Here is a 19,995-nt window from a genome sequence, read left to right on the forward strand (position 1 = left end):
GTGTGTGTTTCATGTCTATCCACAGGCACCTGGAGCAGCTGGATTGGGCGTCAGAAGCATGTGATTATCTGCAGGTCACCTTACCTGATTGAAGTTGTCCAGGGCTTTGTGCAGGTTGGCATGCATGCCCATCGGCGGCTCGTTGGTGATTTTGATGGAGTTCTCCAGGATGCCCTGAGGAATGATGTGGCCATCGGGCGAGGATGACGGCTCTGCGCTGATGAAGACCCTGTAGCTCGGGTTGCTGCCCTCCGCAAGCTGCTCCAGCTTCTTCTCCAAGGTTCCCAGCCATTTAGAGACCAAGTGGATATTCTAGTTCAGACAGAAGACACAGATCTCTGATGACACTTTGTAGTGAACGCAATGAACAAGAAAATGCAATTTAAACACGGCGTGCCAATCCTTAAAGGATTATAGAACGTAAAAATCCTACCATTTTCTAGTATCATTTCAAGTATCGTCTTTTACACAGTCTAAAGCTCTAAACGGCAAAGTTTTGCATTTTGTAAAAAATCTAATTAATAAAAGGGGAAATTCTGGTGACAAAAAGGACAAATTTCAAAGCACACACTGTGAAAATAATGAACACAGATAAATTCAGTTCAAGTTTTGTTCTCATCTGATAGTGTCAGTGCAGTCTTGTTTTGTATTAGTAAATGCTGAAATTAACATTAGATAAATGTGATTTTAGAATTACTTTTCATCATAAGTTCATGTTAACTAATGTAGACCTAACTAAAACCCTTATTGTTAAATGTTCCCAATAAAGCAAGTCAGTTAAAAGAGCAAATGTGGCTCCAAAATCAGTGCAATGTGAGCATGTGAACTTCAGTGATCCAGTGTGCTTTACAGACACCTGTACTGTGCGTCTGGTCATGATGATCTTCACTCAGTAATGGGGTGTATGTGTGAATATGGGAGTTTAGTGTTTCACCTGTAAAATCACCCAGTGTCCCTCTCTCGCTGCCATATCCAGAGCCTGTTCTGCCACCACTTCCTGTCCCTGGCCCAGCGAAACGTTGTGGAAATTCTTGTTGTCAAACGTGTATCCCAGTGTTCTTCCTGCAGGGTTTTATTAAAGGGTCAGATTACAGATCTGTCGTGAACCCTTAGTAATCGGCTAGCTTGTGATTTGACTAGTGTTTAATCTGATCCCTCACATGACTATCAGTAAACTGTCAAATCTGCCTTAGAGGAAAAGTATGAGAGAGTCTGGATACAATAATTAGCACTGACAGACTATCCCAAACACGCCAACATTTATTTACGCTTTGAGAGCAGGTATCCGCAGATCTTAAGGGGTCATTTTTAAAAATACCAAAATGTAAAGCCAAAAAATTTAATTTTTCGCCGCTAGAGGTCACTTATTCAAAACAAAGGCATAGTTTCGCTGAGCCTTTATTATTATATACATTTGAGTATGTTAAAGTTATGTTATAATGCTTCTTTGTGCGTTCGCTCAGCGCTACTATGAGACACTTGTTCACACTGCAGTGAGCGAGATCATATTAGGCATGGTAAAACATGGTACTAAACATGGTAAAAAATCAAGAACACCAGTTTCAAACAATAAGACTAACTGTGTTGAGCTGTAGAACAATGATTCATTTTCTATCGATGAATGATCCAAACAGTTGCTCATCTGTCTAATAAAACACATAATATATTATAGCGTCCTTGGTGTTTCCATGGTTTCTACAAAATAAAACTGGAAATCGAGGGTATGATGTCATTGATAAGTGTTCTGGTAAAATTGCTTATTTCTCTGGATTTAAACATTCTTGGAAACATTTGGGATAATGAGCACACAAGTCAACAAAATATATAACATTTTTCAGTAACACTTTACAATAAGGCTTTATTAGCTAACATTAGTTAATGCATTAATTAATATGGACTAACCATGAACAACACCTCTGTTCAGCATTAGTTAATCTTTGTTAACGTTAGTTCATAAAAATCCAGCTGTTCAAGGTTTGTTCATGTTAGTTCACAGAGCATTAACTAATGTTAGCAAGATTTTAATAATGCATTAGTAAATGTCGAAATTAACATTAACAAAGATAAATGCTTTATAAGTGCAGTTCATTATTAGTTCATGTTAACTAATGTAGTTAACTAATGTTAACTAATGAACCTTATTGTAAAGTGTTACCCATTGTTCTTGTGTTTTTTGGATATTTTAATCCAAAAATCGTACATATTGTGCCTTATATCACTGGCCATTAATGCAGCATTTTGGTGAAATGATGAAACATGGTCTGTACCGTGTTTCTCCACGTCCTTCAGCGGGTCGACTCCCGGAGACAGGATGAAGAACATGGGTGTGGCGGCGCCAGACTCCTCATAAGACACGGCGAAGTCCACTGAGCGTCCCGTCACATATTTACTGCCCAGCTTCTCCTCCACAAAATCTCTAAAGGGGAACAAGCTCGTTATTTGTCTTTTTGCAAACTCATTATTATGACACTGTAATAATGATGAACTTTTTATTTAAATGTGTTCCAAGTGAACCATGTTAAAGGGTTAGTTCACCCAAAAATGAAAATTCTGTCATTAATTACTTACCCTCATGTCGTTCGACACCCGTAAGACCTCAGTTCATCTTCGGAACAGAAATGAAGATATTTTAGTTGAAATCTGATGGCTCTGAAAGGCCTCCATTGGCACAATGCACTTTACACTCTCAAGACCCATAAAAGCTACTAAAGACGTCGTTACAAAGTCCATCTCACTACAGTGGTTCTAAAATAACTTTATGGAGTGGGGAGAATAGTTTTTGTGCGCAAAAAAACCCTAAATAACGATTTATATAGTGATGACGATTTCAAAACAAGGCCTCATGAAGCTTCGAAGCGTTATGAATCTGTGAGTCGAATCAGCAGTTTGAATCGCCAAATTTCAGCAGTTTGAAGTTGCTTCATGATGCCGTGTTTTGAAATCGTCATCACTATGTAAGTCGTTATTTAGGGGTTTTTTGCGCACAAAAACTGTTCTCACTGATTCATAAAGTTATTTTAGAACCACTGTAGTGAGATGGACTTTGTAACGATGTCTTTAGTAGCTTTTAAGGGTCTTGAGAGTGTAAAGTGCATTGTGCCAATGGAGGCCTTTCAGAGCCCTCAGATTTCAACTAAAATATCTTCATTTCTGTTCCGAAGATGAACGGAGGTCTTACGGGTGTCGAACGACATGAGGGTAAGTAATTAATGACAGAATTTTCATTTTTGGGTGAACTAAACCTTTAAAGAGAGCTGAATTAACTGAACTCCACACAGGGCATTGGTGAATATTGATTGTCTTATTATATTAACACTGCCGTTCTCTTCCTATTGGTCACAACTCTACTGCAGAAACTTCTTAACAACTAACTCTTAACCAATGGCAGACAGTGCTCTCTGTGATTGGGAATATAACACCAATGTAGAAAAAAAATATTCACAGAAAGGACTGTCCCATTTAGAACAAATGAACGGTTTGGTCCAGATGAGGTCTGACCTGACAGCGTAGGTCATTCTGTCGGGACGCAGCGCTCTCATCATACACAGCCGCTGCAGTGACGTCTTATTCTTCCACTCCTGAGGGAACTTCTCTTTCTCAGGACACTCGGACTCCGCAAACTTCTTCCAGCGTTTAGCCGAGCCTTCAATGTCCCGGTCGAGGTTGTGAAACTCCTCAATGGCAGAGAGAGACTGAAACGCCACAAAATAATCTCACCAATCTTTCATTAAATAAATCATTAGCAAGATAAAATACTAATTACAGGTATCACATAAAGACAGCTAAAGCATAAAAGGTTCAAAAGGTAGTTGATGCGTAATACTGAACGCCCACAGACCTTCATTCAGCCTACACTAGTTCCATTGAAACGGTCCTGTGGTGTGGCAAATTAATTTTTAGAAGTACAATTGGACCCACTTTATATTAGGTGGCCTTAACTACTCTGTACTAACATTTTAATTAATCATTTGATACAATGCACTTATTGTGTACATACATGTTTTTACATTGTACTTACATTTAAAAAAATACTTGCATGTAATTACATCTGTAATTAATTTCTGTAGTTACATTTGTAATTACACTGTTGACACTTCCCTTACACCTAACCCTACCCTTAAACTTACCCATCCCACCACACCTGTCCCTGACCCTACCCTTAAACTTACCCTTACCACCACACCTGTCCCTAACCCTACCCTTAAACTTACCCATACCACCACACCTGTCCCTAACCCTACCCTTAAACTTACCCATACCACCACACCTGTCCCTAACCCTACCCTTAAACTTACCCACACCACCACACCTGTCCCTAACCCTACCCTTAAACTTACCCACACCACCACACCTGTCCCTAACCCTACCCTTAAACTTACCCATACCACCACACCTGTCCCTAACCCTACCCTTAAACTTACCCACACCACCACACCTGTCCCTAACCCTACCCTTAAACTTACCCATCCCACCACACCTGTCCCTAACCCTACCCTTAAACTTACCCATCCCACCACACCTGTCCCTAACCCTACCCTTAAACTTACCCACACCACCACACCTGTCCCTAACCCTACCCTTAAACTTACCCACACCACCACACCTGTCCCTGACCCTACCCTTAAACTTACCCATACCACCACACCTGTCCCTAACCCTACCCTTAAACTTACCCATACCACCACACCTGTCCCTAACCCTACCCTTAAACTTACCCATACCACCACACCTGTCCCTAACCCTACCCTTAAACTTACCCACACCACCACACCTGTCCCTAACCCTACCCTTAAACTTACCCACACCACCACACCTGTCCCTAACCCTACCCTTAAACTTACCCATACCACCACACCTGTCCCTAACCCTACCCTTAAACTTACCCACACCACCACACCTGTCCCTAACCCTACCCTTAAACTTACCCACACCACCACACCTGTCCCTAACCCTACCCTTAAACTTACCCACACCACCACACCTGTCCCTAACCCTACCCTTAAACTTACCCATACCACCACACCTGTCCCTAACCCTACCCTTAAACTTACCCATACCACCACACCTGTCCCTAACCCTACCCTTAAACTTACCCACACCACCACACCTGTCCCTAACCCTACCCTTAAACTTACCCACACCACCACACCTGTCCCTAACCCTACCCTTAAACTTACCCATACCACCACACCTGTCCCTAACCCTACCCTTAAACTTACCCACACCACCACACCTGTCCCTAACCCTACCCTTAAACTTACCCACACCACCACACCTGTCCCTAACCCTACCCTTAAACTTACTCACACCACCACACCTGTCCCTAACCCTACCCTTAAACTTACCCACACCACCACACCTGTCCCTAACCCTACCCTTAAACTTACCCATCCCACCACACCTGTCCCTAACCCTACCCTTAAACTTACCCACACCACCACACCTGTCCCTAACCCTACCCTTAAACTTACCCACACCACCACACCTGTCCCTAACCCTACCCTTAAACTTACCCACACCACCACACCTGTCCCTAACCCTACCCTTAAACTTACCCACACCACCACACCTGTCCCTGACCCTACCCTTAAACTTACCCATACCACCACACCTGTCCCTAACCCTACCCTTAAACTTACCCACACCACCACACCTGTCCCTAACCCTACCCTTAAACTTACCCATACCACCACACCTGTCCCTAACCCTACCCTTAAACTTACCCACACCACCACACCTGTCCCTAACCCTACCCTTAAACTTACCCACACCACCACACCTGTCCCTAACCCTACCCTTAAACTTACCCACACCACCACACCTGTCCCTAACCCTACCCTTAAACTTACCCACACCACCACACCTGTCCCTGACCCTACCCATAAACTTACCCACACCACCACACCTGTCCCTGACCCTACCCTTAAACTTACCCACACCACCACACCTGTCCCTAACCCTACCCTTAAACTTACCCACACCACCACACCTGTCCCTAACCCTACCCGTATCCCACCTCAATATCAGCACATAGTAGTTAAGGCCACCTAATATAAAGTGGGGCCGTACAAATATTTTATGTCGTCTCAGAATGAATATGAAGTCATAAAAGCTGCATGCACATTTACTAGAGTTTAGCATGTCTCACTGCAGGACACGTTTCATGTCAGCTAAGCTTTTCATCAATAAAGTGTGTTTCATTTATTATGCATTATTTTGCAGGCAAGCCGAGTAGACAGTGTCTTATCAAAACGAAGAGAAGTTATGATGACAGAAGAGTTCAGACTCAACTTTGTCAAGGCGCTAATCAAATCTAACTACAAAGCGTCTTTATGCCACAAACTGCTGAGCAAACATGAGCGTGTTTCTTCATAAACCAGACGTCCAGAAGTGCTTAGGCAGCAGAAACGTAGATTGATCTTCTCTTGGAAAAACAACGCTGTGACATATGCCGGCTTTCATTCGGAGGTGGTGACTCATAATCCCAGAAAGCCTGGCTTATGAGAAACACTATGGGCCCTAGGGGTGTGCATTGGCACTGCCCTCACAGTTCGATTCGATTACGATTCACCAGGTAACGATTCGATTCAATTTGATTCTATGATGCATTGCGATGCATCAAAATTATACTGCACACAACAAGGCAAATTTTTAATCAGTCATGAGGCAATACAAGCAGTTAGATATTGAACAACAGATTTTATTGGCTGCTATGTGTGTATTATCACTCTCCTGTATCTTTGACATACATGTCATTAAATAAAATAAAATTGAATGGTACAGGGTATTGGATATGGCATTTTCAAACCTGAAAAAGAAAACATAAATCTCTGCTTTCAGTGCTTTGAATGAGAAATGTTTCTCTTCTCTGCTTTAGAACCATTTGAAATTAAATAGAGCAATAATAACAGCCAACTTGTTCCAGCAGTGAACATAAGTGTTTTAATTAATCAGTAATCTCCCTCCGCCTCAGCCATCTTGATTGTTGTTGTTGTTGTTATGACCCCGGAAGTAACTGAAACTTCACAACTTTATTGTCCAACTCAAAGCCAGGAAATAAACGATGACATAATCGATTATGGCACTTAGCCGCATCGATGCTGAATCGTGCATGCCCCGCAATTGCCGAATCGATTATTGTTGACACCACTAATGGCCCTATTTTACCGATCTGAGCGCATGGTCTTAAGCGCATGGCGCAGGTGCACTTAGGGCATGTCCGAATCCACTTTTGCTAGTTTAATGACTGAAAAAACGGTCGGCGCGCCAGGAGCATGGTGCAAAAGTGTTGAGTCTCTTAATGAGTCATGGGTGTGTTTTGGGCGTAACGTGCAATAAACCAATCAGAGTCTCATCTCCCATTCCCTTTAAAAGCCAATTGCGCTCACACCAAGACGGATTCACTATTTACATGGAGGGAAGACTGAACGCTTCTCAGAGAGGAATCCTTTTATTTTTAATATTTAAAAATGTGCTGCTGCGCATCCCTGTGTGTGTAATAATCAGAGTGTACACGTGTTGTGCACTCGCCTATAGGCTCATATTACTAACACACCCTTTAAATAACACAAAAAATACTGTACTATTGACTTTAGAGCAGGTTTTTGTTGGTCAATGGTCAATTCAGTTCCTCACAATAGCAACGCCCAACAATGCTCCTGAACAAACCTGGTTTTCAGACCAGACGCCCATGGGTGAACAGATGCACAAGTCCATTTGATATTTAAACAACGTGGCGCTGGACGTGAAAATGAGAACTGCGTCAGGCTGAAACTAGCTAAAAAAACGCCTGCCGTCGCATTGCGCCAGGTGTATGATAGGGCACTAAATCTTAAATGGCAGACTAATAATAATAATAGTTATAATAAAAAATAATAATTCTAATTATTATTATTACAAAAGCCAATATTTACTGTATATAGACATTAATAGTTCACCCATAACTTTGCTCCTCATTTAAGGCCCATTCACACCAAGGAAGATAAATATAATTATAAAAATATTGTTTTTTATAAGAACATCAGAGTCCACAGCACAACTATAACGATAAAGACACAGAGGGAGGATATCGTTGAAATCATTTTCAAGATTTTTTCCAGCTGATGAATGATAAAAACACTGACAGCCAATCAGAATCCATCCTGCTTTAAAGAGATAGAGTATTTAAAGCGACAGAGGACAAAACTGAGAATAAACAGAACGATTTTGTGCGCTGGTGTGAATGCTAAAATATAACGCTAATATCTTTATGGTTCTTGGTGTGAACGGGCCTTTACCCTCATGGTATTTTAATTTCCTTTCTTATGTGAATCACAAAAGATCTTATGTTGAATATCTGAGCTTATGCTTTTCATACAGTAAATGCAGATGGCAAAGACGCAACAGAAAAGTATCATGTTATCGGCTTCATTTTAAAATCTTTCCTGTCATTAAAGCTCATCTGGGTTTTGGATTAATTTGACAATCAAAAATTAAGATATGATGAGCACAGAGAGTGTGTTATGTTGAGAGATGCCACATTTTGTTACTTTCAAAGACATAAATAATAGAAAAAGAGACCCAAGTGAATCAAGGATCAACACAGACAAATCTCAGACTCACTTTAATCCCGCCCCAGGAGTGATCGGACAGGAAGTCCACCGGTGAACTCAATCCTGCCTGCACCGGGTAGCGCAACAGGAAGTCCAGCTCAGTGGGATTAATCTCTTTACTCACGAGCAAGACCTACAGGGGAGATGAGCAATGTGTTCAGGGGAAGCAGAGGCGAGTGTGTTTTGGAGTCTGATGAAATGACGGCTCACCTGGAAGGCCAGCTGGGCGGTGTAGATGAGCTTGTCACACTCGAAGAGCCCGCGGGTGGTGTACTGGAACACCGAGGACGTGATGTTGTCAATCAGATTTAAGACCCGCTGCTTCAAGGTCTCATCCGGCTCGGCTTTTAGTACAGCCTTTTGAAACACAACGCTGAAGGCCTGGACGTGAGAAGCACAAAGGCACAACATTGAGGAGAAACAAAGAGACGTTTTTCTCTAGTGAGACGTTTCTATGACTGGTTCTGCAAAAAGCAGCAATTATTTTTAAAAGCTGTAGATTTTATCTTGTTGGCATGAAGATGAAAACACAAGAAAGCCAGTGAACATACACAAATTAACTATACATTAATAATCTATTTATCTCTGCAAAGCTGTTCTTCAGAACAGTTAGGGAGAAAAATAAAATAAAATATGTTTATCATTCTGGGTTCAAGTCTGACTAAAAGTACTGATAAGTAACTTGTCAAATGTCAATTCACACACAGATTTAATGATTTCAATCAGTGATGATAGACAGACACTGAACAGAATGCACTGATGATAGCAGTGTGTTTGCTTTTGCTTGCAACCAGCGAAGACGCTGCCTATTTATTATCTTTATAAGCGTAGAGCATTGTTATTAGCTAGTGTTGACACTGTACACTGAACAGCATTACATTCAACGCTGGAGAAGAGAAACACAAGAGCTCCATCGTGTGTGGCTGAGGTACCTTGAGAGAGAACTGGTACATGGGATGTATTTTATTGAGGTCGTTCATGATGAAGTACAGGAGCGAGGCTCGGGCCGCCGCCGGACGGTAGTGTTCTCTCGCGTCATTGATCTCAGCCTCCGTCACTTTGGCCTCTTTTACCTGTAGCGGTGCAACACACACACACACACACACACACACACACACACACACACACACACACACACACACACACACACACACACACACACACACACACACACACACACACACACACACACACACACACACACACACACACACATCACTATCAATAACAATCTAATATAAACTAATGAATCACATAGTGAATACATTTTCAATTAGCATTTCAGAAATACATTAAATCCTAAATGGATGTAGGTGTCCATCTCGCCACGTTGAGCATTTGTGCTGTTTTTATCAATTTACTGTACATTTTTACTCATATTCTTACTGCAGATTATTTCAAATGTGACTGGATTGACTGGACATCAGGTTTTAGCATAATTAATTGAAATCCTGTATGCAATGCAAGAAATGATATGAATGGTAACAGAAAAGAGTGGGTAACAATAACTAACAATTAGTAATATATTCTTACAGAATTTACCAATTTTTGTTCATGTTAGATCACAGTGCATTAACTAATGTTAACAGATACAACTTTTGATCTTAATAATGTATTAGCAAATGTTCCAATTATTATATTAATATATTATATTAATAAATGCTGTAGAATTATAGTTCATTGTTAACCCTCTGGTGCTCTTCGTTTAGGGGATGCATTGGTTGTCTTCCCGGTCATAAGTGACCGGACACCTAAAAATTAAACTTCCTCCACCCCAGTAAAACCAATGTAATTAATTTTTCTTCAATAATATTTTTTTCTATTTTCTTTTGCATTTTGAGATGGTTTGATGGCACTTATTAATTATATATATATATATATATAAACAGTATTTCAGGTTAAAATAAAGTCTATAACAAGTCTAAAATAAAAAAATTTGAAGGAAGATTAGCGCCCTCTTTTGGAATTATTTAATTAAACATGCAACCATGTGTGTAACCACTAGAGGTCTCAATGGAGAGGCTTGTGAATTCACTAGGTCTCTTTTGAACACATTTAATTTTTTTTTTAAGATGGATTTGAATATATATTTAAAAAACCCACTATTTATTGTAAAGTTTTAGATCTTTTTTTTTTTGTCAAAAAAATAGTGATTTAAAGTGTTAGTTTATGCATTATGATTATAATAATACAAATCAGTACAATTACAATAGGGTTTCAGCACTTCGTGCTTGAACCCCTAATAATTATTATTATGTATACAGTGTGTGAGTGTCTGTGTGTGAGTGGATGTGTCAATGTCACACTCTTGATGACTTTTTTCAGCATTGTGGCCGATTTGTAGATTCTGTGAATTGTTGTATATTTCTGCCAATTTCCCATTCATTTCTATGAACGTTACTATTTTTTTTTTACAACCACTCAGCATGCTCGGATCATGACCTCAATTCTTTGTGTGTGAAAATTTTCCGGTCACAAATGACCGAAGAGCACCAGAGGGTTATGTTAACTAATTTTAACAAATGAACCCTTCAGCAGAACAGTTTTCTATTGTTTTTAATGATACATTAAAACTGTTGTGCTACTATCTAACTGTAAACTGATGCGCTTTCTACTGCAGACATTATTTTCTAGTTCATGTTTTTTGCTGTGTCGTGAAACACACAGGCGCTGCTAAAAAAACAACAACACACCTTGACTTCGATCTCTGCCGCTGTTCGTTTGGTAATCTCCAAGTTCTCCACCAGTTCAATGTCTCCGAGGAAGTTTCCGGATGCTGAGGAGAGGCGTGAGAGCAGGTTGTCCTCCAGATTTTTCAAAGTGATTTTGAAGCCGTTCTGCTCCTTTGTAAGGTTTGACTACAAAGTAAAAGACACAGAAAGACGTGTGATAAAAACAAGAGCCACGGGGCAAAGTCAGTCACATAGAGAGATCAATATATGCAGTCGTCTTTGCATGGATTAACACACTTTCTCTCGCCAAACACATCAAAAAACCAGAGTGTGATGGAACTATCAATCCATTCCCCATGTTTTCTAGAGAAACTAATGCACACAAGCGACCATCTGCAAAAAGCAGTCAGATCACACAGACACGCTCAGAGAGCAGTCATCTCAGAAAATCTCATACTGGATGGTCAAAACACAATATATCCCTGAAGAGGTCAATCTGCACATAAACAAACCTATAATAGTGTCGCTCTCCCTGTGACCACTGGAGCCTTTTTTGAGACTTTTACAAAGAGATGCAGCAAATAACAACACTAGAGAACTCGGTTCAAAGGTCCGGACCATGCTGTGCAACGGCTCTTCAGAGAGGAGGAAAACGGGTATGTTAAACTAACCCATCCTAATGGGTCAGTCATTAATGATTACATTTCTACTGGCATCTTGTGCGTCCAATTACCCTGGAGCTGAAAAACAAACAAATAACTAGCAGCTGAGAGACTTACTGTGAAAAAAGTAACTCTTGCCATGTCAGAAGATGATTTGAGAAGAGCTCATTAGTGAGACTGATCACGGATCAGTGTCATTTATTTTATCTAATGGCCTTGGCGGATGTGCAGATTTCAATGTGAATGCTCTAATACGATCTCACCACAATATTGATGGTATTGCGTAATACAAAACACAAGCCAGGGAATATGGACAAACCCTCTAAAAATAATCTAAATAAAAAGCGTGGTGTGGTTGCATAAGATAAGTCTGGCCTGAGAGTAGTTCAGCAGTATTTTTCCCATCCTTAGGATCTCAGCTTGGAAACACTAATTATCTCAAAATAACCGCATTCACTCCCTGTCAGTTATTAAAAACAATTCTTTGGTTTGATGTCATTTGTTCAGAAATGAAAACCCTCAGCTTCAGCTTCAGCCACACATTTCAGGAAGGGGAAATGAAGTAAAGTGAGAAAAACAAGCTGAAAATAAAAGTGGCTTCATCTAGGGAAATTGAGAGACTTCATGGGGAGGTTCAACCCTGTGGCAAAAACACCTACTTTACCATTCCAGCTAATTACTTACAGTAATGCTGTGCTAATATATATAGATGCTAATATAATACATTCGCAAATGTGTTACCGATAGCCGAAACTCTCATTGGTCATTAGCAAAATTGCTCAGGGAAAGCGTGTGCTAATTACATACATGAAGGTGCAAATAGTGCACCACTAATTAACCTTCTGTCAGTGAAGGTGAGAACACACAGCCGCTCTCTGGGACACAGCAAGAGGATCTTCCTCAATCATCAAATGTTCTGATATGCATGCAGAGCTGGAACGACTAAGTTCAGCCAATCTAGACCTTAGAAACCGATGACTCCAATTACGCTCACAAACACCTGTTAAATAGCATCTACTTAAGTGCGGAGAGAAGGATCTGACATGAAGCCCAGTAGTACATCTGAAGCACCTTGAGCTCCTCCAGGTCGGGTCTCTCCATGCTGACCACAGCCGCCAGCAGCTGGTCCTCCAGGCCGTCCCGCGTCACGGTGAAGTTGACCAGCGTACACTGAGCCTGAAGCTCGGGCTGGTAGTGAGGGTTTGCCAGCTTGGTGTGAAGGATCAGACGGAAACTGGGGTTGTACTCGCACTCCTTGTCGCCAATCTTTATGTAGCTGTTGCGGATTAAAAATGAGAATTAGCTCATTATTTCCTGCAGGTGCCATAAGGATGTTCCACATCTGTAGGACTTTCTTTTTTTCATGGAACATCAAAGGAGAAGAAAGTCAGAAACTGTCAAACTCAAACATATACATATAGTGCTGTATGGAAGATTATTCAAAAACAGAGGTGGACAGTAACGAAGTACATTTACTTGAGTACTGTACTTAAGTACACTTTTTGTGTATCTGTACTTTACTGAAGTATTATTTTTTAGGAAAACTTTTACTTTAACTTCACTACATTTTAAAGACAAATATCGTACTTTTTACTCCACTACATTTCTATCAAGGTCCTCGAAGTCAAAAGTCGTTTCTGTAGCAGCTTTGCAAGTCAGTGGATGATTTTTTTTTCTTTGGCAAAATGTAAATGTCTGGGAGAAAGAGAAGCATAGACATATGGATGATGAACGAGCTCAGTTCAGTCTGGTTTTTGTGCCTCTGAGATGCCAGAGCACGAGTACTGAATAGAGTTTTCTTTTGTGTTTTTTTCGCACTTAAACAGACCAATACACACAAAATGTCAATTTTCATTTTGGAAAGTATTCGCGTAAATAAAGTTGATTATGTCTTAAGTGAACGTAAACAGTTGGGGGAATATCAGATGTGTATCAGTGTGTAGGATTTGTGCATTCCGCCTTAAAGTGACGGCAGCTTTGTAACTTTTATACAAGTATTTAAATTATTCAAGGTGGTCGTATGGAGCATCACTGACTGGCTTAAACCACCATGGCATAGAGTGCATTTATACAACAATGCCACAATAATAAAATAACGCATTGACATAAAAAAGGAAAGTTACTTCTGATACTTAAGTACTTTTAAAAGCAAGTACTTCTGTACTTTTAATTAAGTAAAAATAGTTTTTAACAACTTTCCCTTGTAACAGAGTAATATTTGACTAGTAGTACTTTTACTTTCACTCGAGTAATGGAGTTGTGTACTTTGTCCACCTCTGTTCAAAAATATCACACACAAAAAACAACAACATACAGGTTTGGACAGACATGAGGGTGAATGAACACCACAATTACTATTTTAAACTGCAAAAAAGGCTTAAAAAAACCATCATGCAACAGTTGTTCTAAGGCGAGACACTACAGGCAAAACCAGCGTTTTTTCATGCACTTTTTAGTTTTTCTATATTCTGAACGTTTGTTCTTATATCATTCGTCTGATTTATGCAAGATTTCATTCCTAAAAACATAATATGTCAATAAAATCAAACAAGAATTATGAACCCGACTTGTAATACAAACCAATTGAATGGGAAGTATGCCGATATCTATTATTTAAATCTATACCATATTACCCTGTGTTGTCTTGCCTTAAGCCAGGTGCACACTGTGTGATTTTGGCCACGATTTGGCCGTCTGAGACAAATATTGCAAATCCTAAAAGATTCCTCTGATACTAGGCTAAAATCTGAAGTCTTTGATCGTTAGTTTGACATGTTCACCGGCAGCCGATCAAAGGGGCACTTCAGCGCTGGAAAGATGAATTTAAACTGTATCATTTATGTAGTAGAAATGTGAAATTATTTTTGAATTTGGTGCCTTCTAGACTGAGAAAAGACAGAAAATTAATTTTTGTCTCATGTGGATGAAAGACAACAACTCCCAGAATGCACTTGCTTCGCTGCCCTACGAGGCCACTCCCTACACCGCCCCCAGTGTCGTTTTGGTCTTCATAATAATAAAATAATTTTGTTCAGTTAAAATTAAAAACTGAACGTGTCTTTTAAAATTAAAAACTGAACGAAAGTCACAGGACAAACGCAGCTGCAGGAGTCAGATTTCATTCAGCACGAGAGGGAAGTTAGATCTGAGCAGAGCTGAGGTAAGCGCGGCTGTCTTTCTCTGCGCGTGTCCAGTCTGGCACGTTTTCTGATCGCATATGGAAGCTTCTTGTGCGTCTAATTACCCTTGAGTTTCATAGGAATTAATTGAAAAGTTGAAACACTCACTTTAGTCTGCACCGAATGCCCAAGGCCGAGCCGAGCGTGAGATCTCTCCCCTGTGGGCGGGTTAAAAACATGCGGAACTAGCGTCTTCTACTGGTTGTAGTTTTTAGCCTCTGGCCAAATTATTATTATTTTTTTTCAGAAATAAAATGCATAATTCTCTCGTCTCAGGGGGATATGAGGGGGGAAATTACCACAATTCAAATATACTACAGGGTTTCTACTGATACAAAGCTTAATGCTAAATCACTGAAGTGACCCTTTAATGATGCTGCGATAAAATTTTACCTCAGACAAAATTCTGGCAGTAGATTTTGGCGTACAGTCCTGCAGTGTGACTTCCCCTACGACGACCGTCAAATAATCTTAGTTTTTCACACTAGACAAACTATGACCAAAATGAGCGCTTGAGATCTCTTTGTAGTCACCATTTCAATCCCGCGTGTAATGCAGCTCACTGTCACCGACACGTCATTGATTGATAATATAAAACTCTGGACAAGTTTTCTTGCGTGTGTCCGTTTTTAATGCGCCTTGACTATCCTACAGTCTGACATTAATGACAACTTAGATCTTACAGTGTGACATGGCTTACAGCGGGGATCATGTTCGTACAGTCTGACAAGCGACATTCGTGAAGGACTATTATAAATCGCACAGTGTGCACCCGGCTTTAAAGGCGCAGTAAAGGATTTCTGAGAAATCGGACCAGCAGCAAAACACACTTGCAGCCAATCAGCAGTAGGGGGCGTGTCCACTCATGATGGGGGAGGAGATAGAGTGAGCCAATCAGCAGTAGGGGGCGTGTCCACTCATGATGGGGGAGGAGATAGAGTGAGCTAATCAGCAGTAGGGGGTGTGTCCACTCATGATGGGGGAGGAGAGAGAGCGAGTGAGCAAGAGGGAGATTTGAAGAAAGACTGTAGAATGAGAGGTGGCTGAGAGACATTACAAAAGAGAAAAGCTCAGAGGAATATTACTGGAAGAAGAAGAGCTTTATGACCCTCGTTAATATTAGAAAAGCTTTGCAGCGCTGGACAGACCTGAGTGGGATGGACTGAAAACGGTCACAGAGCTCCATACGCGAGTAACATTGGTTTTGCTGTTTCACAGAACTGAGATAAGCTGTTGTTGTAATGTTAGCTCTAGTAACGGGACAGTTTTGTGTTATTGTCTGTCTGGAGCTGCTAACAAACTCTTGCTTGTATATCGTTAGCCTCATAGCATAATTGCCTAAGTCCAAACACATTGAAATATGATCTGGGCAATTATGCTATGAGGCTAACGATATACTCTTGTGTACTGTATGTTCAGTTTTTGTTCTTCTTTGCGGTTCGTTCGTCATCAACACATCATTTTTTGCTTTGTTTCAGCTATGATAAAGAGACATCTACTCTTGCGTTGCGTGTTTGTGCATTTGTGGGCAGAGCAATGAAGGGAGCGGTGTGTTTGTTTGGGTTGATTTCAAATATCAACAGTGTTTCTCAGAGATCACTTCCTGCACCTTTAATAAAAGATGTTTGCTGGTCACATTTTGTCACATAAATACTCTCACCGTCCTTTCTTTATGGTTTCACGGCCGAGCAACGGACCGAGCACCGGATCAACCGCCTCTTCTAAATTCTCAATGAGGACGACTTCACCTACAGATAATGCCCTCTCAATGGAGTCCAGGTATCTATGTTGGAAAGTAAAGTGATAAGCATTAATAATGAACCAAGCAGATAGAGTATCACAGATGTAAGGCATGTTTTGAGCGTATAGTGTTTACCCTCTCTGCCCGATCCTGATGATACGCAGGTCATCTCCATATTTGTTTTTGATCCATTTGATTCCCTGCAGCTGCGGATCCACCATGAGCGGCCATCGTTCGCAGCTGGTGAGGATGGTGGCGTTCTCAGTGGACATCCTGTCTGCCGGCAGCCCTTCGTTCTGCCAGGTTGCGATGTCAGCGTCATCCGTCAGCATGGTCAGTGGGTCCAGACCTGAAGTGACCGGGATCGGCACCTGCAGACAACAACAAGCCACGACACTGAGAGATGCTGCGCCTGTCTTTATGAACCCTTTTTACATTATGAATGAAAGTCACTATGAATTCAAAACGGTATTCAACATCTCAATCAGAATAATTCATATTTTTATGGAACATCATTATTGTTTTAAATGCATGTTCCTGGTAATCTTGAATCAGAATAACTTCCCCTCCCTCTTTCTCTTCTCTGATGACGAGGGCGGGGCAACCTGTCACTCACAGGAGATCCACCAATAATGGACTGCATTTATATAGGGCTTTCAACAGACCCATGGCCATCCAAAGCACTTTACATCTTGCCTCACATTCACCCATTCACTCATTCATACACCGACAGCAAAGGCGCCATCTAGCTCGTCGGGAGCAGCTGGGGTTAGGTGTCTTGCTCATGGACACCTCGACACTTGGTCAGGTGGAGCCGGGGATTGAACCACCTTCCGGTTTGTAGACAACCTACATGAACCACTGAGCCGCTGCCACCCCAATAGCAAACCACAACCATCCAATCAATTCCCCACGGACAAAATCAAGCCCCACCCTACATTAGTTCTTCTTCTAGAAGAGTTTCACTCGGATATACGGCGCAATAGGAGAGAATAGAAGAGAATAGAAAGTTCCCTTTCATGTTGACTTTAACATGTATCCTTGTAGATTTCTAACGAAAGCCACATTGGCCTTAATCAAACATGCAAATGTTACTCCCTTAACTGCCCCCCCCCCCCTTTTTGAGAATACACATGAAAATGCACAATCCAAACTTAAAGGGCTGTAATTCAAGAATGCTTTGGAATATAGACCTAAGTTTGGTCTTGTTTTAAAGCAGAGATTATTGCTGAAGTGAAAGCAATTCAAAATATGAAAGTATGAAAAAGTGATGGAAGTCTAAATTTACTGTAAATAAAAAATTCTGTACTAAATATTTTTTATTTTATATAAAATATATATTTTACACAAATGTTTTAATCTAAAATTACTATAAAATCAAAGCCATATGTCTAACCAAGTTTGAAGTTGATATCACAAAAATTGAAGTTCCCATGAGATTTTGTTTAGGCGCTATACCAAAAATAGCCACCGGTTTGATTATTTTTTTTGATGCATTTTCCTGTAAATTTCTGTCCAAATGTCACTTCCATCACAAAACAGTCACCAAATATGGAACCTTGAGACTCAGACCTTTCCAACGATATGTGATTTGTCAAGATTAGAAAAGATTTTGATTAAAAAGTAGTTAAAATAAATTTTGTAATATGAAACATGACACCGCCCACTAGGGGGAGGAGCCCGCTAGAAGAATTTAAAGTACCATTTCCATGGTAACGCAACGTCCAATTTCAAAACCAATTTCACACAGGATGAATTTTGAGTTCGTAAGCTTTCGAATGATACCTAATTTATGATAATTACTAAAATATATGATACAAAAAAAGCCGATCAAAAAAAGACTGCCAGGTGTCCCGCCAGCGGGACAGTGACAGTTAAGAGGTTAAAATGAAAACTCCTCAATCTTTAGCAGTGACTGGTTGAGATGTGGAGCAGACCTTGAGCTGGCTGAGGTAGGGCCTCCAGGCGTTGTCCATCAGCTCCAGGCGGTAGCGTTTGGTGAAATAACCCAGATAAGAGACGAAGGCTGTGATCAGGAGCACATCTCCACACAGAGTCTCCTCCTGACGCTTGAAGTTCTTCACAGCCTCGGCCCAGCGCACGTTCTCAGACGCCAGACCGCCGACCTGAGACGCAGACAGAAGAATCATTCAAAATACTCTCAAAAAGCATTCAAAGTAAAAACATTTAAATTGCATGTTCCCCAGAGAGTTGAGCAGATTCTAATAGCAGGAAATTCAGAATTACAGTATGTAATGAAGTATGTTGATTTGGGAAGGAGGAGGAGGGAACCGGTGAACGTTTCAAAAAGATTTTAATAAATAAACAAACAAACTGAAAGTAAAAACGTCAGCCTCCTCACGGATGACTGTCACGCATACACATAATAAAACACAACATAAAACCCAGGCCTGGTCCTCTCTCGTCCTTCACTGTCGTCGCTCCTCCTTTTATGCTTCCGAGCTCCTCCGTGAGAGGATTCGAGACCGGTGTGACGTGCAGCTGGCGCTCATCTTCAATCATGCACCGGCCTCGCGCCGCTCTCTCGCGGCTCTTGCTCGCCCTGCTTGTCACACAGTACTTCTAACAAGCACATAAATCTGGAGTCTGCGTGTTTCTTCTAGAATGATGCCGTTTTTAGTAACACGGACAGACGTAAGATCACCGTTTTGGTCTTATCGGTGTGGAAATTACACACTTCACCTTTAACCCCTCACACACTGCAGGGTCACAGTATTGCCAACATAATGTGCGCTTCAGGCAAAATGTTTTTGTTTGTTTGTGCAATTTCCTGCTAACTAGTATAGTTGCACGCTTGAATGGACAGGGTTTGCGGGATTTCAATTATTATTCCGATTTTTTCAATTTCGCTTGCTCATCTATTTTTTCTTATTAAAGACAGGAAACAGCAGCTAGGGGTTTAATAGGACTCACCAGACGGTTGGCCAGAGTGATGGTGTGCGCCGTGGTCTCGGCCTGCTGTTGGCACCTCACCTTGTCTGCTGTGGCTTTCTCAAACTTTGCCAACAGCTTCGCCAAGTTCTCATTAAGTAGCTGTCAAGAGAAGAAGACTGTTATAAGAAAGTTTAAATCACACATTTTGATCACACGTTACTTGTAAACCCAAACCCAAAAACTAAACTCATGCAA

The 19,995-nt window shown here is 40.9% G+C and overlaps 1 protein-coding gene across 1 annotated transcript in view; it reads right to left on the bottom strand.

Annotated features, from left to right (window-relative positions):
* Positions 1-19,995, bottom strand: part of dnah9 (dynein, axonemal, heavy chain 9) — a gene marked incomplete at both ends in the record, with an annotated part of 193,344 nt that overhangs the window by 17,494 nt on the left and 155,855 nt on the right. Inside the window, 13 exons of the mRNA XM_079845505.1 lie at positions 85-312; positions 935-1,062; positions 2,268-2,416; positions 3,499-3,692; positions 8,602-8,724; positions 8,802-8,972; positions 9,524-9,664; positions 11,285-11,449; positions 12,997-13,201; positions 16,765-16,887; positions 16,981-17,216; positions 18,783-18,971; positions 19,780-19,899. Of these exons, the coding sequence (XP_079701631.1) occupies positions 85-312; positions 935-1,062; positions 2,268-2,416; positions 3,499-3,692; positions 8,602-8,724; positions 8,802-8,972; positions 9,524-9,664; positions 11,285-11,449; positions 12,997-13,201; positions 16,765-16,887; positions 16,981-17,216; positions 18,783-18,971; positions 19,780-19,899 (2,172 nt within the window). The remainder of the gene's footprint in view (positions 1-84; positions 313-934; positions 1,063-2,267; positions 2,417-3,498; positions 3,693-8,601; positions 8,725-8,801; positions 8,973-9,523; positions 9,665-11,284; positions 11,450-12,996; positions 13,202-16,764; positions 16,888-16,980; positions 17,217-18,782; positions 18,972-19,779; positions 19,900-19,995) is intronic.

This window comes from Gobio gobio (assembly GCF_949357685.1).
Source record: "Gobio gobio genome assembly, chromosome: 20".
In the NCBI taxonomy this organism is placed as follows: Eukaryota; Metazoa; Chordata; class Actinopteri; order Cypriniformes; family Gobionidae; genus Gobio; species Gobio gobio.